Source organism: Dufourea novaeangliae, unplaced genomic scaffold (genome assembly GCF_001272555.1).
Source record: "Dufourea novaeangliae isolate 0120121106 unplaced genomic scaffold, ASM127255v1 scaffold22, whole genome shotgun sequence".
Taxonomy (NCBI): Eukaryota; Metazoa; Arthropoda; class Insecta; order Hymenoptera; family Halictidae; genus Dufourea; species Dufourea novaeangliae.
This window is the reverse complement of record NW_015373898.1, coordinates 660380-684472: the sequence shown is the minus strand read 5'-3', so window position 1 is coordinate 684472 and position 24093 is coordinate 660380. Positions and strand designations below refer to the sequence as shown.

Below are 24093 nucleotides of genomic sequence, written 5' to 3'. Positions count from 1 at the left end.
CTTATGAGACTGGATCTTTCGGTGATTACATGCCTAGTAACGAGAAGCGAGCATTGTCAGCTAATTGCAGATCTACAGGGTACGGACCGTTCTCTTTCACCCGTCACGAGACTGATCGCTGTGAAAAATGTGTAGCACGCCGGAGAAAGGTTAGCCAGAGCTGTTAGACGCAGTCAGTCTCCTACGAAAGGATTACGAAAGACACGGATTGCCTTTTGCAGGGAACGCAAAAACTTTTCACCCGCTTTACTGCCAACTGGCCGATTGCGGGGGCTCAACGTTATGCGATCATAAATGCGATCGCGTGGGAAAATCTTGGAGGAAATGGAAAATGAAGTGGTCCGCGTAATCAAGTTCTTCTTTTGCTAAATGCACGTTTTTTGAAATGAACATCACCAGACTGCGCCATTAACGTTCTTGGGAAGTTTCAGTAAACAATAAAACTGTCCATTACTTCAGTATGATGTTCATCACAACAATAAAATCATAAGCTACAATAGTAATGAATTCGATCGAACAACGTTTATTCCCACGCCTAAGAGTCGTTATAATTATTACACTAGTCTATGGACTTAATGAGTAATTTAATCTAAAATTCTGTCTTTTTCTACCTTATTTCGAACCAATCGTCGATTGAAAATAATCGAAGGAATCCCTGAATAATAAAATATAGGTAGAAATACTCGAAAGGTTATAATAACAGCTGACAATTTCTAAGAAACAAGAGTCGTTAATTTTTAACGTAAATCGAAACGTTAACAAGGAAACTCTTTAACGAAACTCACCTGATTGCCGGTTTGTAGTGACCCTCCGTGTACGATGTGACAGCTCCGAGAATCGTCTTCAAGTGTTGCACAGCCATTCTGAGGACAGTGAGCTTGTCCAATTTTCGAGACATCGCGTGACACATCGGTATCATTGCTGATAACTCTGTAATATAGGTGTTCATCTTGTCCCTTCTTCTCTTCTCGATCTCGCTGTGATTCTGTCTGCAATACATTTAAATCACGAACACGTTAATACGATGGCATCAAACTTTTCCCGTTTAAAAGCACGATTTATCACCAACGTTTTATTAAATATTTATACAGAATTCATTAAATTGTTGTAATTGTTCGATTTTAATTAGATAGGTGTAAGTATTCAAAAGTTGTTTATTCTTTAACAAATATGCCCATCATAACCAACACATTGTATGCAAACGCGACACCGAGTGGCTAGAGCGTAATGGAAAGATCTCACCATGCGAACGAGCGCGTGCTGCCCGAAATTGATCTCGCGCGTTTTATCTAGCGGACCCGGAAAAATTCAGGTTTTCTGTGCAACAAATTAACGTACAGCGATGAATTTTCTTTAATTTCGGGTAACTCGACGAGATATTAATAAATAGCGTGACCAATTTTGTAAAAAAATTAGTTAAAGCCCAAAATTTGTACTTTTTTGATTTTGTATGTTTTACGTTCATTCATTTTGTTCATCAGACATCGATGATGTTTAAGTTGTAAAACAGAGACAATTAAAAACTGCACATATAAATATCGTCTAAAGATATCAGAAACGTTGCAACAACCAAAAACTTGTTATTATATTTCAAATTGATTTTTTTATTTTCGATATTTATGAATATACAGTAGACTCTAACTATATTGCCACTGAACACATTGCCACACGAGGCACTTTCCCTTTACACGTACTTTCGCGCACACAAATTCGCTCTCCCACCACATTGCGTACGCCGGCGCACCAGCACGATCTAGCTTTTTCGCAGGCACTGAGGCTGATGCTATGACGATAAAACTTAGCATGGAGGGGGCACTGAAGTCATTGCCATTTTACTCCCTAACAGCCCCGAACGTGGCAATATAGTTAGAGTCTACTGTATTCACAATTTGTTACTGTCCCGCAACACGTTTGACATTTGACATTTTGTGAAAATAGAGTTAGGGGACAGAAGATTGGAAATAACTTATAATAATTATTTGTAATAATTAGCTACATGTATGTGGGATCACGACCTCCATACCCAAGAAAAAGGAGCAAATAACATCAGTGGCAAATAGGAGGGCTCCGTGGAGCAGAGTGTAGAGTCTCGGATTGCGACGCCGCACAGTGGGGTATTTGACCAGAAAAGCTGGCCAAAACCCCAAATTTTATCTTTGTTTAAAATGAATGAAACTTTATCCCTATGTCCCTAAGAATGAATAAAAGTAAACTGCCATCTTGGTTTTTCGAAAACAGCAGTATTCAGTAACAAATTGAGGCTTGAAAGTCAACAATTTTTGTGCTCGAAGAAACTGCCAAGAAACCTATATTAAGAAAGTGATTTATTACAAGTGTAGTGTTATGGAAGTGCAATAACAACATATGTAGGATATAGAGGAAGATATGTAGAGTAATTTGGCACCTTGTTTCCATCACTTTTTTGTGTGGTTTTGATAAAATAACAATTTGAAAACAGTGTTTTTTTTTGTAAAATCAAGTCTAAAACATTGAATTACTTTTTTGCACCCCAAAGCACTCCTTTGCTTTAGATATATTTTTATCCTTGGACATTGCTTTATATATTTCTTGAAAATTTAGGTGCTAGGAGGTGCTAAAACTACAGTTCTGTTCAAAAGTATCTCCTCACTTGTGCACTAGTGAAAACATATTGAGATTCAATGTTCCATAACTCTCTTAATATTCGTCAGATTTTGTTTAAGCGAAAGGAAAATTAAAGCTTAAACCTTCTACTTTTTTACTCTTTCATTCGATTTTATTTAACTCGGTGCCTAAGAGATAAAATCTTCCCTTATAAAGAGACCCTTCAAATTGTAAAATTTTGTTCATATTTGAGAACGGATGTTCCTCGTAGACAACAGTGTTCGGAATTTTGCATGTATTTCAGAAATAATGATTCTTTGCCTTCAAAACAAGCCAAACTGCATCCAAAACGGATGTTTTTTAACAAAGATATAGTCATTTACAGAAACGCAGACCATTGAACGGTGCCATGCACGAAAGACATGAAACCATAAGGAGGCAGGCGTTTCTGTAAATGGCCATAACATCATTAAAAAACATCTGTTTTGAATGCAGTTTAGCTTGTTATGAAGGCAAAGGATCATACGATAGGCGTATATTGTATGGTTGATTTCATGATGGGGTACTGCAGGTGTGGATGATAGATTGATGAAGGACAGATATATCATAAGCAAGAAATACTGTCTGATGAAGAATCTTGCACAGCATTTTCTGACGAAAATTAATTCTATTATATATTGCAAATAAAAAATATTCTTAAAATATATATTATTTTATACATTATATACCATAAATCAGAATGTTTATGATCGTAGATACAATCGACCCGCGTGCATCCACCGCTGTCAGTTGATTGTTAACCTATTAAGTAAATTTCGTCTGTCAATTCCTGACGATTGAATTTTTTAGTATGTTATTAACTTTATTAGGACTAGGGTTCGTTGATGACCTTCTATTATATGTATATATTGTACCATATGTATATGTATACATATCTTACCGTACACAAAACATTTGCAAAATATAGATTTCCTTTAAAAGGCTGTATCTTTGTTAAACAACATAGTTCTTCGATGAGGTTTAGTTTATTTTAAAGACAAACGATTATACTTTCCGGTGGTATATATCGAAATTGCAAAAAAATATTGTTTGCACTCCGTAGCAGTTGACGAACATCAAGGAAAAGTTCAGTTTGGCACACTCCTATTAAAGGGTGAATTTTACCCTTTAGACAACCAGTCTGATAAAATTGATTTAAAGAACCAAAAACTAGAAAGTTCAAACTTTAAAAAGGTTTTTGTTTGATCAAGTTTGGATGAATAGCAACAAAGTTATGAGATTTTGAAGATTGAGTAAATTTTAAAATAGTTTTGGCCAGCTTTTCGGGTCAAATACCCCACTGTGCCTCGCAACGCGCCGGTCGTGTCGCCGTGAATCAATTATGGAAGACGATTCAGTTAGTAAGTGTCGCTCTTGTCAGTGGAATAGTGCTGATTTGCCTCCCATGAATTCGCATTCACTCGTCCTCGGACAACGAATTGGACGGTAGAAGTTGGTCCGGTCGGGTTTCGGTTTCTAACCACGCGTTGACTTTGCCGGTGTTACCATTTCATTACACGAAAGTACCGGATTATTCATTCTTTCAACTAATAAGTAAATGAGAATTATCCATTAAATAATAATATATGGGAATATGTAATACACTAGTATGTATTATTATAATTTTAAGTATTGAATTTAAACTTTGAACTTAGGTATTATATAATTTATCAAATGAAAATAATGGCCAACTCATTGATAGAGCTCATATAATAAACCAAAGTTATTCTTTGTATTATAAAATTCAAGTTTAATAAAAGTACACCTGTCGCTAAGCGTCCTTACGTCTTAACATGATTAGTGTTATATTATCGCCTTGCTACTATGAATTCATCTTAATCGTTGCTTTTTAATTTGTGGTAGTTGTAATAGAGTCGTATGTATTATGTACATAAATTATTAGTGGATGATTCAATGGTTCAGTCAATATTTGAACTGTCTTTTTCACAATCGTGCCCGCAATCACGTGAACGCAGATTGGATTTATGGCGTCGCGTGCTGAAGCCAGAGCAAAGAATCAAGGTAGGTCAAGGTGGCAGTTACCTTGCCAGTACCTGCTTGACATAATATCGCGTAACTGCTGTCCAAGTTTTTTTAGGTATGGTCAGTGCGCCGAAACCGCGTGAACACTGTGTTTATCAATCTCCATTGATGTTATTAACATTAGGGAAGACCAGGGACAAACGTAACTTTTTTTCTGGTTGAGTCTGTAGTTTTAAAAGTGTTTTTTTTTTTAACACGATCACTGCAGTAAGAAACATTTATGTCTCATATTGTACCTTTGCTTGTACGAGCTATATTATTTTCAACTTTCAAATCTGCTGAAATGATATATTTTCTCATTTTTGTCAGTAAAACTGGAAATGATCGACTTCATGAAAGTTCTAGCAGGACACATATAGCGTTCTGAATCTGTTAACTGACAACAGAGCGTACAAAATTACATTCTGATACTTCCTTAGTTTAATACAAGGGGCATATGCGAGATTTGTTTCCAACTTCTTTAATGAAGAAACTGTTTAATTTACAAATTAAAGCAAATTATTACACCCTTTCTAGTCGCCTCCAGTGTCATCTTATTTACGTAATTATCGTACAGTAATTAATAACATAATCGTTTCTTTGGGTTATAAATTAGGAATGCAAATAATTTTCATATCACCTACTTTACCTTTTTATAATCTCCTTGTTATTACTTTTTTTCTAGCAACACAAAGAGAAAAGTATTAACGAGTACACAGTGTGTTTCCGACATGCTGCATATGTATATTAAACGTTCAAAAAAATAGTATTGTTCCGTCTAGGAAATCTTGTAGTTTTTACTCCATTCATCAGTCTTTTCAGTACCAGATTAAGCATTTAGAGTTAGAGCATTGAAATACCCTGAAGCAGTAAGAAACTTTAATACAAGGATTTCATCCGAAAATGTGTTGAAGAATTTCTTAACCAAAAGTATAGAAATTTGCTATATCAGAAATAACAGGCCTGGACAAACATTCGCCAGTGGGACCCCATAAACAATAACACCAGCCCCCACTACTTGCTTGTATTATGTTGTCATCCATGGACAGGAGGTGCGCGCGCATGCTGACTGTCCCCACTTTCGGCACTCCCGAAGTCCCTACCATAGACATATGTATATAGACGGAGCATAAGCTACCACTTTGGGCGAGGGGACCGTAGGATTGGAGGGGAGGAGACAACGGTCGTTAGATATACGTCGGTTAGCTTCGGATGCATTCGGCTCGATTCGACTCGTTATTAACACTAGGTTTACGGGCACTTATCGTGTAGGTATCTCAACGGCACGCATCAACGAACCCGCAGATTTTCTTTAAAAAACAACTTATTTTATATAATACACAATTCATGATCTCTGAAATTAATCCATAGCTATAGAGATAGGTATACCACATAGAGAATTTCGAGGTTAAAAAGCATTCAAAATGCGTCAAAATGACGCGTCCCGTAAACCTAGTGTTAATGGCTGGTGGGCTGTGTGCCATACTATTATATAATGCTTTATACTATTTATTAATTTTGTTAAATACATATATCTATACAAACTACATGACATACGGAATTCTTAACGTATAATAAGTATATTCTTTTCATCTCTCATAGCATACACGTATGCAACGTGATTCTATACCCGAATAGCACCGAAAAGAAACGGAGTTATCCGATTTATAACTAACCACCCCCTTACCGCGAATCTTACTCCCCCGCTCAGTTCATGCTCCGTCTATACATATATGTCTATGGTCCCTACTCGGGGCTTCACAGCAGAATAGGAACAGAAATGGGGCAGTCAAAGCATGCGCGCGCACCTTCTGCCCGAGGATGATAACACAACACAAGCGAGTGGTGGCGCTGGTGTTATTGTTTATGGGAGTGTAACGCCGCTACTTTTTCACGCTTCCACGTTCGACTCAGCAGAAATACATCCGATTGACTTTTTCTAATTCTCGAAACACGCCAGACTTATAACTCCCGAAATCAGCAGAAACACCACGTCCGGTTGCACACGGCACCAGGGCGTAGTAGCTCCCACCATCGCCTCGATGTAGGTGTATAAGAACCTAAACAAAATTCCAATAAAATCTCTTTTCGGTTCCGTCTCGTAATTAGCAGTGCATCATTTCGATCGTCACCTTCATTATAGTTTTGCGTACGAGCACACTTCCGGATAATTTTCGAACGTTTTATTCGCTCATGTTTTGTGTTTTTTGTTCAACACTAAATTCCGTCACAGGGGTCCCGCGGGTAAATGTTTGGCCAAGCCTGAGATATAATAAACTTTTCTGACAAATAGGCAAAAGTTGTAAAAAGGAATGGAGAATACCCATTAACCACGCTGCGAACACTTCAAGTGACTCAATAGATTTATTTCGTCTATTGTAATAAACTTTTAGTAATCTGTTTAAATGACTTTATTGGGGAAAAAAGTATAATGAAAATTGTGTTACATGTTTTAACTGAAACGTACGTTTCTGTATTTAGTAGTGAATAGAATTTCACTTACTTTTTATTATCATCGTTTGTGCGAACAGATTTGGCATCGTCGCCAGTGTCGTCCAACAGATCACTGCCGTCGCTGAAACAGAAAACAAGCCGTAGTACTGTTCAGTACACTTAAAACAAATTGACAAATATAACAATTCGCGATTTCACGCTAGGAATAATATGTAAGGACATCCAGAGTTGGGTTCTTCAGTAGGATGGTTTTCATCTACTACAAGATCAACAAGAAACAGGAAGACCAAAGTGCTATCATCTCTGAGAAACAGTTAATACAAAAACGAAGGGAGAACACAGTACCCACTATAGCATTCCAAGATTAAAACGATAACTGTGATGAAAATAATTTCAATTGGAGTTTTAATTATATCGACATTCTTAATTAATTCTTATTAAAAATAAAACGAATATTAATTGACGATTAATATTTTTTAATCAACGATTTTTTATGACGATTAATTTCTTAATCATAAGAATCAATCGAACTAAAACTTTTTAACGATTGATGCCCAACTCTGATTACATTAGGTCTGGCCAAACATTGACCCGTGGGGCCATATAAACAATAACACCAGCCCCCACCACTTGCTTGTGTTGTGTTGCCGTCTTCGGGCAGGAGCTGTGACTGCCCCACTTCCAATACATAGTCACTATGTCAACGTGTGCCGCCAAGATCCAATGACTAGATACTTCGTTAGTGCCGAAAGTGGGGACAGTCACAGCATGTATGCGCACCTTCTGCCCAAGGATGGCAACACAGCACAAGCAAGTGGTGGGGGCTGGTGTTATAGTTTATGTGACCCCACGAGCGAATGTTTGGCCAGGCCTGGACTATACAATCGAGGAAGACCTTTATGGCTTTACAACGTCGAAACATCAAGGAACCAAGCACCACGGAAACAATTTCTTTCGCGTGAACCCGTCCAACGCAACGGTCCGATATTTCTTTGATACAGAGTTTCGTCAAGTTTCCCTTGCCTGCACAGCTTCCCCGGAGCTACTAGCGCACCTATGCAACTTCCTTATTCTTTCAAGTCACAATTACTTTTGAGAACTTTTGAATTTCGGTGTTTCTGGAATATTTATTTTTGTACGTATATTCTACACTTCGTAGCACGAAGTTTACGTTAGAATATGAGCAAAATAAATAAACAATTTTAACAGTTAGAAACAATGTCATTTGCAGTATAATTCGGCGACGAATGTTCATGCAAAATAACATTTTTCACGTTTAGCTTATAACATCGAATCAGCAATCTATTTGTCACTAAATCTAATATAGCAATAATAAGAAAAGAAAACATCGTCATTAAAATAGAATAATATACTTCAAGTAACATTTCTGTATAATACAAAATCCCTTATTTGAGTAAATAGCTGTTCAGAAAATATGGAGATTGAAAGAAACTAAGGTTACGCGAAAGGTAATTAAAAAGATGTAAGAGAATATACATAATTGTTTGAAATATATATTATAAAAGTTTTCCATTTTATCTATCCATTTTATCTTTTACATATGTATACCAATCACTATTTTTATTATTGAATTGAAATAAACAATTTCAAAGCAACCATACTTTTAATTTTTGTTTGTAATTTGCATTGTCAAACATACATGAAAATAGGTCAGGAATTTGTAAAAAAGAACAAAACATTATAGATTTTTTTATGTATTTTCCAAATAAATTGAGTTCCCGCAGTATTGTTAAGTAGCTTAATGTGTAATTAAGTAGCAAAAGAGTTTTATCTAAATCATATTTTTTTTTGCTATGCTAACTAGTTTCTAAAATATTCCATAAAACATGTTTGCCACACCCTTGACACTTTGAAGATTGTTTTGCATCCTTCCAACATCGATGAATACCAGTGAGAAGATGAGCGTTAAATTTTTTCATAAGAACCTTCTTCTCAAGTTTCATAAAAATCGACATGTTGTGTTTACGTGATGATCATTGCTAGTATTACACCTCATCGAACTTATCTCAATACAGACTATCAGCTTATGTACAATACGTATGTATGTATAAGAACATATAGCGTTCTACATATATAAAAAAAATTAAACCGACCTTAAAATTTCCTCTAGTAATACATACTCCACATGCAGAAAAACTACCTATGTGTAATGTGTACTACTTAATACTTCCTTTTATACTCGATAACTTTTTTCAGAATGATTTTCTAACTTCAATTCTAACGATAACAAACGTGTTGATTAATAGAAGATGAAATAGAAGACACGACAAGAGAAGAAATAAGAATAAAAGAAGAGAAAAGAAGAGACATGAAAAAAAGTATATACTCGGCAAAGACAAAATATGAAAGAAATAAAATGGAAATTGCCGACTTTAAGAACCTTTCTTCAAAAGCTAGAAATTTAACCTCCTAGAGTTCCAAGTAAAATCACGGGCAATGGTCGAAAGTGACCAAATATGTAACTGGCTGCTGCCCTAAGTAACATTTCGTTCCAATTTCATTCGATTCTCACAGTTCTCCACTCCCTTTAAGACACTAAATTGGATATAATATTCCAGTTCGGAAGTTATCGTGATCGCTAGGCAATTACTAAACGCACCTTCGGCCAACCAGTTCCCAGGAGACGTAAATCTTTGGGTCTGTTAATTATTAAGTTAACCCTTTGAGCGGGTAACCGACACCTTGATTGGTAATTACTTCGAGTTGCGGCCGTTTAATGGTAAACGCTTGGGAATGCTGCTACTCGATGGTACACGTAGAGGGTGAGAAGGGTTGGAAAGATGTTTGTGGATGGAAATGTCAGTTGTTGAATACATTTGGGAGGCTTCGTTCGCGACAGGGACTGAGTTAATGTGTAACGAAACGATCCTGTGCGACTTCCACCTACGCTCACTCTATCATGGAATAATAATAACAATCACTACGTTTTTGCGACACACCATAGAAAATAATAAAATAAATCAATGGAAATGTTTCGTTGGATTGCTAAATAAAAAGCAGTTTGTTTCGATTAGAACTAATTCCAAGGCAGTTCACTAATTTCAATCCTTAAGGTTCTAAGCATATCCTTTTCTCACTCTCTTCTTCATCCTCCTGTTTTTAATTCTGTTTAATACTTCATCTTACAGTTTAATTGTTAAATATGTAATAAAAATTATTATGAGTAGCAACAATAACTAATTTGGTAATGTTCTATACATTGTCCATAATTTTCTGTGACAGTGTTTCATTTTTCAAGTCACGATGATAGGTGAAAAATGATGGGATAACTGTATGTAATGCTAAAGAAATTTATAAACTTTATTACAAACGTAACATAATTATATTTAGAATTTTTGAAAAACTAAATGACTCACAAAGCCGCACGGCCGGTACATATTTTCCACCGTCAGTTATTTGGCGGTCGAATTTTTCACGTCCACACCGTTAGACATACAATAACAAAAATTAAAAGTTTGGTTGTCTACACACTTAATATTAGAGAAGTACCCATAATGTGTCAAAAATATTGAAAACACTTTTTGTATCTTATAGTTTTATAAGAAACTTCCTAGTAAAAAAAGAATTGCTTTCAAATGTTCGCCCTTTTTTCAAAAATCTTTATTTCTTCAAAATCTTAGGTACTTTGTTAATAATTAGTGTGTAGGTGATAAAACTTTTGGTTCTTCTTGTTCTAGATCCAACGGTCGCGACATGATAAATTCCACTGCGAAATAACTCATTGTCAATGGGAAATACATACCGGCCATATACATATAGAACAAAAGATTCTTGTTTAAAATTTTAGAATAAAAATGAATTATTACAGAATAAATTTTTTTTAAATATAAATATAAGAATGTTACGTGACATTTTTAATGAAGTTCATACATTTCTTCAAAATCAGTTCCAAAATTAACCTAGAGACTCCTCTCTATTATCGTCTGGCTTGTTCTACACGATTATTGTTCAGGCATTATCCCCTCTACTTGAGGGGGGGGGGCGTGGAACCTGTCCAGCATATACTTTGTTGTCCCTCCGCTTTTGTTTCCGAGGTTCGGGCTGCGGGCAAAAAACGAATGTACGAGGGTCCGAAGCATTTCTCCCTATCAGATTATTGTCCTGGCGTGGCCCCGGGTTCGGGACAATAATCGAAAAGAGTCTGTATAACTTTTGGCCGATCGTCATGGTATTATACCTTAATTATTATAGTAATATATCCTATCTCAATTTTATTGGACTTTATTGAAGTGCACTTTGCCGGTTGAAATTCACTACAAATGCATAAAAATCTACAATCTATTTAATATATTCTACTTATTATTATGTGATTTGGAAAGTAGAAGTAGAAATTGAAAGATTATGATCCCGCACGAGTTTCATCAACATTCACATCCGCGACTCATAATCATACTAAAAGTCTATTTAAATGCAAGTAATATCCACTTATGCAGAATAAATCAATTTTGATGGCGCAATAACAGAAAATTCTGCATAATTATTACACTTATAGTAAATTTAACATTTATAGTATACATATATAGTAAATTTAACAATTATACTTAAATTTTAAAAGTAAAATGATATCACACTTGTTAAAATTTGGAAGCATGTGAATCAATACCAGTCATTGTATAACAAAAATCTTTACCAGGTTGCAGTAACTACTTTTAGAACCGTTCTAACTTCTAGTTTAAGCTAAGAAACGCGCATATCAGAAGTCATGAGAAAAGTTTCAATCTTGGAGTACGATTTATTGGTTCTTTTCGGATCAACGGAATTGTTCTTTGAAGGGGCACTGCTACGTGGAGTATTCTGTTAATCTTAGTGATTTTTACTTCCCAGATAAACAGTCACATGGTATTCTATATCTTCATACTAGAAATGCGCATTCTCCAGTTTTCGTTCAGTCCTTATCCATGTCGTGTATCTTTTGAAATGAAGGCAGATTGCTCTTAAAAAATACGCCACATCCAAATACTGTACAAGTCTTTGAAGTTTTCTTCAGTCTTATTGGAACAACCAAGCAGAGTGTTTTTAGCGATAGTTTCAATTTAGTCTGAATAAGTTCTGTTATATGTAAATGTGCCATATGCTTGCTAAGATGAATGCAAAACGAAAAAAATTAAATATCATTTGATGGCTTGAAGGGAACCGACAGATTACACAACCGACTGCTATTTTTGTTTAACCAATATAAGTGGATATACTAATAAAAGCAAGAACAAAAAAACACATGTGTATCCAAATGTGACATCGGCTCTACGGCCAGTGCGGAATGAAGATCAATCAGCTGCAACTGCTCCTGTCGCATCAAGCTCCGCTTAAATTGTAAATACCAATGAAAGCACGTCTGATGAAACGGGTCAGTAGTTTCCATTGACTGACGGTATACACCTTATCAATGACAACAGTTTAAATGATTTAGTGCGCGATTTGAATCTAGCTACAAAGAAAGCAGTACTTTTGGCTTCTAGATTACAACAATGGAATTTAGTTATATCAGAGACAAGCGTAACACACTTCTGAAACAGAAGCAAAAAATTACAGAAGTACTCTTTTTTTTCGTGCGAAAATTTGTGTTATTGATCGAACGTCAGCATTTTATCTGGTACATTAGGTTTTAAACAGCAATCTAGAAAGTGGAGGTTCTTTATAGATTCCTCGACGAGAAGTCTAAAGGTAGTGTTACTTCACAACGGCAATCAATATCCCTCCGTACCGATCGCATACGGAATAAAAATGAAAGAAACCTATGAAATATTCAGAACCCTCCCGGACAATATCAATTATAAGGAATATAACTGGAGTATATGTGAGGATTTAAAAGTCATTGGATTGTTGGAAAGTTGATGGGCCTTCAAAGCTCATATATGAAATTTTTTTTTTTACGAATGGGACAGTCGCAGTCGTGCCAAATCAGACTATTATATAATAATATTAAAACGAGGAAAGGAAGCAAAACCTACAACCTAGGAGAGAAAGACATATGAAACATAATAGTTTAGTCGACAAAAACGAATGTATATACATACATATACCACCACTGCACCTTAAACTAGGAATCATGAAGAATTTTGTGAAAGGGATGGACCACAATGGAGCTGCATTCAAATGCTTGCAACTAAAATTTCCGGGGATTCTTCTAGGACCACAAATTCGTACACTAATGGAAGATGCAGAATTTAATAGAATAATGTCAGTTAAAGAAAGGGAAGTGTGGACTGCATTCAAAGACACCCGTGAAAATTTTCTTGATAAATATCGATCACCAAACTATAAAAACATTGTGGAAACACTAATTAAAGCGTACAAAAAATTGCGTTGCAATATGTCTGTAAAAATGCATTTTTAGCATTCCCATCTGTACTTTTTCCCCAAAAATCTTGGTGATATATGCGATAAACACAGGGAACGATTTCACCAAGAGACATATGCGTGATGGAAAAATTGCGAAAGTACTATCTCGAAAACCAGAGCAGATACATGAACATTTCTACAAGACGAGATTTGCGGTTTTTTATGTAGAATAATATGGTGCTAACAAATTGTCGAAAATATAATTTGTTTATAACAAAAAAATTTCAGATCAAAACTTCGAGGTGTGGTTTCACCCCATAAAGTCGCGTGTCAACCGATAAAAAAAATGTGTCTCTTATTTTTGAATGCTTAACAGACATACGAAGTTTCATCAAAATCGGAAGGCGACACTTCCGTGCCTTTCCTTGTAAGTGGGGGTTCAGATGTTGCAACGCCCACTTATATCCATCCCATGCATGAAACGAGGTTATTCTTACGTGGGACAGAGTCTAGATTTGCGATTTAAGTAGTGTTAAACCTTGCAGACGTACCCATCCGTTATACCTAATATTGGTCTTCGACACCATGTTTATAGGACTTCTTCACTTTTTTGCGTTTATAATCGCCTCCTTCACGACCAGCGAACGAAAATGCTCGTTGTATATTAGTTATACTTTCAGTATTTAATATTTATTCAATTATGTGTCTAATAAAATCATTAGGTAAATGTAAAAAGTCTTGGCACGGCTTTGCTAGCACGAAAGAAAAACGTACCGTTGCATAAAATAGTTTATTTGTGCAATTGCCTATACGATACCCTGTATTGTCAACATCATTTCATTATGTATTATTATTTAACTATTGTTATTTTCTGTTCTTATTCTAGTGTGTTGGAAAAGAATCTACGGTACCAATTCTGTATGCACTTAATATGTACGTAAATGTACCTAATGCTATCATCACTATTATGTACCTTTCTCAGTAAGCTACACAGTTAAAAGCAATATAACAGCAAGATATACTTACTTGCAAGACAGCTTCCGCTTTCTAGGTGCCGGTACAAATTCGTCGGAGGTATCGGTGGTAGTCAGTCCATGGCTGGGTGTGGTTGATGCGCTACGTTGATGATGATGACGATGATGATGATGATGATGATGATTATGGTGATGATGACGGTGGTAGTGATGGCTGGAGGCGGGTGCCTGGTCGGGTACCATGGTCGGGGGTGTCTCCTGGTTCAGCCCCTGTTACGACCCCCAGGGTGGTATCTTCGGTGGTGGTGGTGATGGTGGTGGCGATGGTGGTAGCGATGCTTCTGCACGTAATGGCGGTGGTCGGATTGTTGTTGCTGCTGCTTCTGGCGGGGGTTGGTGTCAGGCTGAGACTTTCGCCGCCCCCCGCCGAGGCGCCCGATACTCTCCCCACCCCCGAGCCCGTACCTATGTCGAAGTAGACCGTTGAACAGGAGTTTCTGAAAAAGTTTCAAGTACACCTCGGTTAATACTGTACTGTGTTAATACAATCTGAGAATATAGGATTATACAGGTGGTTAAGTATGATCAGTGAGTCGTCTGAGCTAAGTGGTAAACTTGATTTTGGGGCAGGGGCTGTGCCCGCCCCCCCTCCCAGAAGGGCATAAAGGGCGGGGCAGTGGCAGCTCCCCTACCCGCACCGGTGGCAAAGGCGGCTGATACCGTTGCGAAGGGGGCAGAGCCAGCCTGACGAGAGGAAGGCCTGGAGGAGGCCATTGACATGGCTTAGAAATGTCCCAGACCACCCACACTGTGTGGGGGACTCGTGCGGCTACTTGGCGATAGATTCCCCGTCATGCTTGCTCGGAGAGCGAGGGGAAGGGTTCGTGGCTGTATGGTGGGGGAACATCGCGGTGGTGGGATGCTACGTCACGCCTAACTGCGGCTCGCCGAGTAGTATCTGGGCCTCACCCTGGATAGCTCCTGACGTTTCAACACCCACTTAAACCGTTTGGCCCCCCAGGTGCAGAGACGGTAGCCGTTTTGGGCCACCTGCTCCCGAACTTGAGGGGGCCTGGGAACGGAATATGTCGCCTACACATAGGGGTGGTACGGTCGATGACCCTATACGACTCACCACTGTGGGCGAGCAATGCTGCGGCCAGCCGGCGCAGCGGAACCCTGCTGCGACGAATCCAACAGTCACCGGTGATTAGGATCAGCAGAGGGTACCGTACCATCTCTGTCGAGGCCACTCTGGCGGGAGTCATACCGTTTCAATTACAGCCAGAAAAATCTGCGGAAGTCTATGATAACCTCCGCGAACTCCGCTAGGAGGGAATGGTCCGAAGGGCGTGGCCCAAGATGTGAAACGCCGAGCTCAAGTCCACGCGCTGGATAGGTAGAAGGCTTGGTTATCCGAGCTTGACATTTCGTCCAAACACGTGAACGAAGCTGTCCTGCCAAGCCTAGAAGCATTTGCCTTCTGCAAAGCACGTGTTATCCTAGAACCGTGGTTTCTTTTTACTTAAATCTTGTCGTGGTGGGAGTGAACTCACAATGTAACGATGGAAAGCTACTTGGGGTAGAAGAACCTTTATGGAAAAATTCTGTCAGTTGGTTAGCAATCGGGCGACAGAGATTTTCAGTTCACGGGAGTATTACGCAATGTTCTGGTGGTACCAACAGAATAACGGATATGCGACTGCTGCTGTGCAAGTGTTTGGCTTCATAGAACATCTGATATATCTGAATTTTCCTAACGTAGGGAGAACACGTTGGATTAAAAATACATTAAGTGATTATGTCGGGTGATCAGTGTTAGTGGTCGTGCAGTGAAGCGAGTACGTATTTTGTGGAATAACCAGGACGCACTTGACGTTACAACCCTTAACTTCGGCTGGTGAGGTATACCTGCGATCACCTGCGAACTGGGCGATACCCTGCCATAAACTGTTTCGGCAGTCGATGACCAGGATCGGTCCAGTGACCTAGTGTACAGGTTTGCAAACTGCAGGTGAATTTCCGTAAGGGTGAGTTCTATTCAGTTTATTAGTCATTATTATTTTCTTAATTTAATGCAAGTTATGACTTTTTTCCGGCAATAATTTTGCAAGTTTCTGTACCTACAATTTTTTTCGGGCTTTTCGAAGAGACTTATTCATTATCAATGACATTGTTGCTCGTTATTAAACTACGGATTTTTATCTCAATAGCGAACTACGATCACTTCTCGTTCATTTTCGGTTACATTACCTTTTCGTTAATATAAAAAGGAATTTACAAATTCCTGAGTCTCCCTCTTCAAATAATTATTAGTTTCCATTCTGTTTAAAAAAGTAACTGTGCATTCGTCTTTTTACGTTACACATAATTTTCCTACATTTATGCTTCATTCAGTAATCTCTTTAAATAACAAAGGACAGATGATAAAAAGTATGATTTTATTTGTTACGTCTTTTTTATTTGCTATTATACGCAGTTTCCTGCGATGCATGCTGACCTACTTGTTCGGAGTTTCGTAGTACAAGCGCAGCACATAGCCACCGCTAGCGCGGTAACTTGGCTGGGCAAACTCGCGCTCGGATTGGTCGGAGTTTTTCGTTAATATCTCGGTAACGAAGCCTCAGATCACATTGTTGCTAAGGAAAAAGTTGTTCCAATACACTCACCGAGTGCCCCATTTCCGGGTCGGAGGACATTTTTGTTACACCCTGTATTTAGCTGTGTCGCACAACTGAACGGCGGAGTGGTGAAATTATTGCATAATTTCTGGAATTCTGGCCCTCTACAGCCCCGAAATATGCTATAAACGAGCGGCCACTGTATGTTTTTTCGTTAGCGTCCGAATGTTTACATCAGCGTTTCGATCGATTCGGAGTTGGACCCGAAGGTATCTTTTCCCTTAAGCACTGCATACTATTAATTAATTTGTTTATATTTTCAATTTTTCGACAAATGTGCTACCATTTTATTTCGTTGAATTTCTTGAATATTTATATTTTTTTATAAAATTAAATCTATTGTTGAAATTTAAATTCATTTTTTTCAGGAAGGTCTGCTCTACCGCATACTATTGTTAGATTTTCTCCGAAAACTTTAGTTTCTGAAATAAATTGGCGAATATCAGCAAAAATTGTTGCGTTTTCGGTGTCCTCTTCACATCAATCATTATTTGAACACATTTAAATGTCTGTAGTATAATAATAATTTACATCACTTTGTTCAGGAGAGTCCAGAGAATTATTTAGTGTCAAAAGCATCTGAATAACTATTGCTGCAAAACCACTATACACCTCCGAAATTGCAAATTTTCAATTTTTTAAGATTGTTTTTTGTTTTAACTGGACGTGGTAAGAAAGAACGGTTTGCAGATTCGTATTCAGCTCATAAAGGTACCATAAAGACCTTTCAACAGTTATGAGGTAAGAAAAAAGATAAAATTTGTTGAATAGTGTAGTTGTACTAGTAGTAGTAGGTGTCAGTATTTATATTAGTATTATTCAAGGTACATATCATAGGAGCTTATTTCAATATCGTCGGCCATATTGGAAATCTTAGACATCGATGCCAATACCTCACGAATATGTTGCCCTATGTTCTTGCTTCCGGTTCCGTTAACAATGATTTTCAGAATAATACAATGTGTGCTGACAATTCCGTATACATATTATGATGTAACCTACACGATTAGCGTAATACTATTTATTCCTGGATACGTCAGCGTACGGAACATTTCTGGTATCGTATCAAGGTTCACGATAACGATATGCGCACGTGTCACCAGTTTTCCATTTGTTTACGGTATATGTATGTACCTTGTGTGTACAGAGCTAGCGTTAAAATCATCGAGAAAATTCAACAAAAGTTTTTATTATAAATTTTAATTAGAATTTCAGAATTTATGGGTGACTGTAGCATTACTACTATTTACTTGTTTATAAATAACTATATAGATTGTTGGAGTAAATTATTAGAATTTTCATAACGTCACGTCATTTCTCATGTAGCAATCTTGTGTATAGTGTATCTTTTATTGTGCTTAATGCAATTAATGCATTTAATATATTAGATACGATTAATAATACAATTCAAAATAATGAATTAATATATATTCTTCTTATTGTAATCAAAATAGGAGAACCAATGTGTGACAATGCATTTTGTAGCCATTCTATACCTACGTCTAAAGTGAACTATGTAACAATAAGTATAAAGATTCAGTTTCGTGACTAGGACCTCGATTCGCAATCTGTAATTCCTACCGGGAGGAATATTCAATCGAGCATATATCTATTCGACATTATCGTGGATTAAGAAACGCACACGCACTAACAAGCTTCGTTACGTAACTTCAAGAATGTCGTGAATCTGTAGCGCATAACATAGGTGTATATTTCAGTCGATTGTATCGACGGATCTCGTAAGAGTTGATTAACTTTTCGTATTGTTATTGTTTTTCTTCTAGTTAATAAAATTTATACGTACGCTGAGATTGTTTCCGCAGAATTCAATTTTTATAGAAAGAATTTACAGATATTAGAACCGAAGTAACAAATTTTTGTTTAAGCAAAAAAGTTTTTCATTAAATAAATTTTTTTCTTCAAAAAAAATTTGGCATGTGCCCCTTTTCCACTGAACCCCTCAATTTCATGTCACCCAAACGACGCTAATTGATTTTTAAGCCTCAATTTGTTGCTAAATACTGCTGTTTTCGAAAAACCAAGATAGCAGTTTACCTTTATTCATCCTTAGGAACATAGAGACAAAGTTTCATTCATTTTGAACAACGACAAAATTTGGGGTTTTGGCCAGCTTTTCGGGTCAAATACCCCACTGTGCGACGTTGGATGCTAGGGTCGCCAAAGTCCGACAATTAGGAATGACCATAGAAAAATTACGAAATATTTATTTGTGATTTTTGTAGCATGAAATAAAATAAATTGTTCTATGATACTTTTTTCTGTAGCCTATCTAATTTTTCTTATTTTAACATAAATGACACTATTTATCGTATAGCTTATGTACAGATCACTTAAAGATAACAATAAAGCATTTTTACGTTGATTTAAATGACTACCCCGCTTTGTCCTATCAGTTGGATGATATAGTCTGATTCAACATTTCTCAAAAAATGCGATTCTGCAAAAAACTATAACTAATTATTAAATTAGACCTATTATACAATATACCTACAATATGCCTTACTTTGAGTCATTAGACGAACATATTAAACCTAAGGGATCATCACTGTGGTTCAGGGCAAGCCCTTAAATCGTAAGTACCCCGTTTTGTCCAACGATTACTTTAACTCACTGGTAGTTTAAAATATAGAAGGCTGACACGTTAAATATAAAATTTGAAACACAATTCACAAGCGTATGGACAGCGTCAACTAGAAGAGCCCTTAAACTGTGAACATGTGAAAGAAATGAATGAAGAAAAGTCTTGGCAATAACAGTAACACGTTAAAAACGCCCAATCCAGCACATTAAACGCGACAATAAGCAGGAAAACAATAACCGAGCGCATACAAAGTAGAATCACGTCTACATACGTCATACGCGATAATGGATGATAGCAACAGTCTCTTCGAACTCGCATCTATTTATGTGATACCGACATTTGAATTATCACGAAGGCTCACGTAATGGAGAAAAATCAGAGTAAATAAAAGGTTCAAAACTGGAACAATCATCCATTTCAGCGTCGAGCAACAACCAAACGCGACACAACAAGACTAACTTACTCTTGGACAGCTGAGAGATTGTAGTAGCTCCGCTGTTGGTATAATTGGCCACCAGTGGACGTCATCGAGGCCACCTGACCATCATGAACATTGTGTTCCTGGTGGACACGTGGCTGAAGCGCTTCCAACGAGATGAATTCCTGCGGCTCCTGACCCGAATGGAGGAGATGCGTGTAACCCGGTGCCATTTCTTGGGCCACCATTTCCTGGGCCGGTGGTCCACAAAAGCACAGAAGTTCCTCCAGCTCTTCCTCTTGTCGTTGTTGTTGAAGGCGATGCTGAACACTTTGTGAATCGCGGACGTTCACGCTGGCGCCATCGCAGCTTTCCACCACGCCGCCGGTGTCTGCCAGTAATCCACCCTCGTCTGGCAATCATCCGCTCTTTCCCAATCCGAATTCGCGATTTTCATTGATTACGGGTGGTTGCAACCTGAGAGTGAGCCGGACCTTCCGCAGAACGGGCAGTTTCTTGGATCCAACTCGATGATCGGACTGTCTGCTGAATGTTCCGATTCAAGTTCGCTGAATTTTATGATCAACTATTATAATTGTGGGGAGAAATGGTTACTTAGATATCTAAGACCTTCTGTCATGGGACGAGTAGAAGTGTAAATTACTCATTGAATCTTAACACCTGACGAAGTAGGCTGCAATTAATACTAACAAGTGCTGAGGCACCAACTGACTGATGGCTTCAGCGAAAGAATTGACGGGACTGTAGCTTTGTGTACTTTTTCGATAATTTAAAATTTCTGATGAAGAAGATCACTATCTCCGATAGAACAGCCTTTTTGAAAGAAGTGTCTTGATGTTTTCTCAACATCACAACTAGCTTGATCATGGGATCGAATGATGCAGAGATAGTAGGATGCATCGTATGGTATCTTTATTGTTAAAATGTACGCTTTAATAATCATAACCCTCAAGATTGTCACTGGTCAGTCTAGATATTCGTTTGTTTAGCTGAATCATTCGAACCATGCTGCATTCAAGAATATCAAGTAGGTATTTACATAGTAATAGCAGACTGCAGGTTTCACTATATGAGCTCTGATAATTAAATTATAAACTTGGGGATCGTATGAACAGATTTCACCTCCCATTGCGATTTACCTGTGATGGTTGGGAACCTTTAAGTGTCCTCTATCGAAGGAGACTCTATCCAGGCCCGTCGTCGTAAGTTGTTTAGTCTGGTTTTAGCAGTCGCTAGAAGCGAATCGTGCATAGTACCCGTGCTGAATTCATAGCGAACGAAAAAATTGAGCAGCAACTTCAAGTTTCTAGTGAAACTCAAGAAAACTCCGACAGAATGTCTTCAACGGTTGAAAAACGGTTACGAGAATAATTGTATGTCACGTTCTATAGTTTTTATGTAACATAAGAGATTTTCTGAGGGTTGGGACGCAGTCGAGGATGATGAACACGAAGAGAGGAAAAAACAAGAACGAGAAAAAAATCATTGAAATCATCAGAAAGGGTCAACGTCTGAGTATGACAATGATTGCAGAAATATTAAGTGTTTACAGCGAGACAAATTCCTCATAATGAAATAAGGGGTCATGGTCAGTCAGAAATTTTCAAAAAATCGATTTTTCACTTTTTACGTTTTCTTTAAGTACATCTCGAGAATATTCTGTGCAAGTTTCAAAGTAATCCAATTAAAAATGACAGAGTTACAGGTGTTAAAAAATGAACATTTGATATGAGTGTAAGCTTGACTTGAAACTTTAAACGCGTTTTTCTCGAAACTACATTTTTCAAATCGGTAATCAATATTTCTTGAAAACTACTGTGTCGATTTATATGAAACCTTTTGCGTCTTATTTCAAATCAGAAAAAGTTGTCCTTGAACGAAGGATTTTTTTTTCGTTCCATACTTTTTTTTTAATTGACCAAAAATGAGTGATTTTTTAGGTGAAAATCGTACTTTTTCAGGAAAACGTCCGCTATTTTGTTCCTAATCAATATTTCGAAAATCCCCACGTTCAAGGACAAGATTGGTTCTTCCATTACACAAATCTTACTGAATTTTTAATTTCAGATGAACCGTTACGAAGTTACAGTGATCACGACAGACCACTGTTTGTGAAGAGACATTCGGCAAACGCTCACCATTTATTTACTAATAAATATTTTTAAATAAAAAAATTACCTTACAATCTATAAACTGCAATCTTTGAAACACAAACACATTTTTTGAAGAATGTCTTATAGTTTTCGAGAAAAAAATTGCTAAAGAACACTCTTTTTTTGGCCTCCTGACTGAGTATGACCTCTTAAACATGCAAAAAGTTTGTGCGAGAATGGTGCCCGAAAACCTAACCCAAGACTAAAATGACGCGCATACTCGTATTTCCCATTTCTACAATCATTCCCACCTGCAAGTGTCGATACTTTCTGATAATTCCACTGATATTTTCCACGTTCTCGTCGGTTTTTAAAGTGTTCGCCCGTCGCGTTCATCTTCGACTGCCTCCCGACCCTTAGAAAATCTCTTATGCCACAAAAAAGCCATTGAACGTGACATACAATTATCCTCGTAAACGTCTTTCGTTCGCCATTAGTCTAGCACGAGCACGATGCCCGATTCGCTAGAAACGTCTAACGACTGCTAAAACCAAACTACACTAAAAACCAAATAAGACCATAACTGCGAAATGACGAATTTCGGGTCTTGTTTGCGCATATTATTCCTCTCGGTAACCTTAGTTACCAACGTCTTAAACAATTGAGCATCCATTATGCCTCGTGTAGCATCATATATCGAGTGTGACTGTGAAGTACAAACGTGCCAATTCATAAGTATTCAATATCTTGAGAAATACTTCATTATGTCACCCGGTGTATGACAAATTCTATCGTCCCTGTTACAGAAAACAGGAAAGTGGGGGAACCACGGGTTCGAGAGACCTCTCCTGCTCATTCGAGATGCACGAAATAGTTATGCTCTTATTTGGCCTTTAGTGTAAACAATTTGCGACGATTATGATGTAAGGATATGTAGGAGCGTTAGAAAAATGAGAGGGCCCTAAGCGGGATTCGAACTCACAAACCCCCGGCGCCGAAAGCAGAGTCTCTACCCACTGCTCCACGGAAGCCTCCTACTTTCCAAAGATGTTATTTGCTCCTTTGTTGGGTATGGAGTTCCCAATCCCACAGATATAAAGTGTGTTCGTGCGCAACTTTCTAAATTAGCCAACACCAAACCCTTTCGAAGATCCTCCGTATTGTATTGTCAACCAATAAGATAATTTCGTTAAGAACCGTTAAGTTTAAAATATAAAGTAGCGTGCGCGTATATGGGTTAATACATAATTAACAAACCCATATCTAATCAATAAAATACGCTCAATTACTATTTCACTTCTTCTTTCGCACTCGAATTATTACGATGACATTTGTGTCGCGAAGATGACTGTCGTCTTCAAACATGTTCCCGAAATGTGTATTACAGAAACTTATAAGATCCTATCAGCGTAATTATATAAGGAGCCATGTAATTATTCGCTGCAGCCGATATAAAATGTGACTTTCTAAATCGCTGACCTCTTACTTGAACGAGTTACTGATTTTCATCGAATCTAAGTAAATGTCCCTTTGTATGTTTGACAACAGTATTTATATTCAAATAATCCCGAATAATTCGGAAAGATTCAGTGTCAAAATAATATTTTTCAGAATTGTTTATTGTGATTCAGAGATAAATACTGAAATAATACAGAATAATACTTCTTACTTTTACTATTCTATATGTTACACAGTAGCAGTAAAAAATTTACTCGAAAAATTCGGCATCCCCGTTTTTGTAATTCAGTGTACGAAATTGCCATCTTGCGTGTTCTTCTTATTTACACTAATTAATTTTAACATGACATCATCTTAATATACTATCATTTGTTCAAAAAAATCCGGCTGTTTTCGAACAAAATATTCTACTATTTGTGTAAGTGATTATATTCATGGAAAGTCATTT

General features: G+C 37.3%; 1 protein-coding gene across 1 annotated transcript in view; it reads right to left on the bottom strand.

Moving 5' to 3' along the window:
• Nucleotides 1-20460, bottom strand: part of LOC107193407 (aryl hydrocarbon receptor nuclear translocator-like protein 1) — a 51661-nt gene extending 31201 nt beyond the window's left edge. The window contains 5 exon segments of the mRNA XM_015582848.1: nt 786-989; nt 7148-7219; nt 14425-14631; nt 14633-14869; nt 20119-20460. Coding sequence (XP_015438334.1) covers nt 786-989; nt 7148-7219; nt 14425-14631; nt 14633-14869; nt 20119-20321 — 923 coding nt within the window. The 5' untranslated portion in view covers nt 20322-20460.
• Between the last annotated feature and the right edge of the window lie 3633 nt (nt 20461-24093).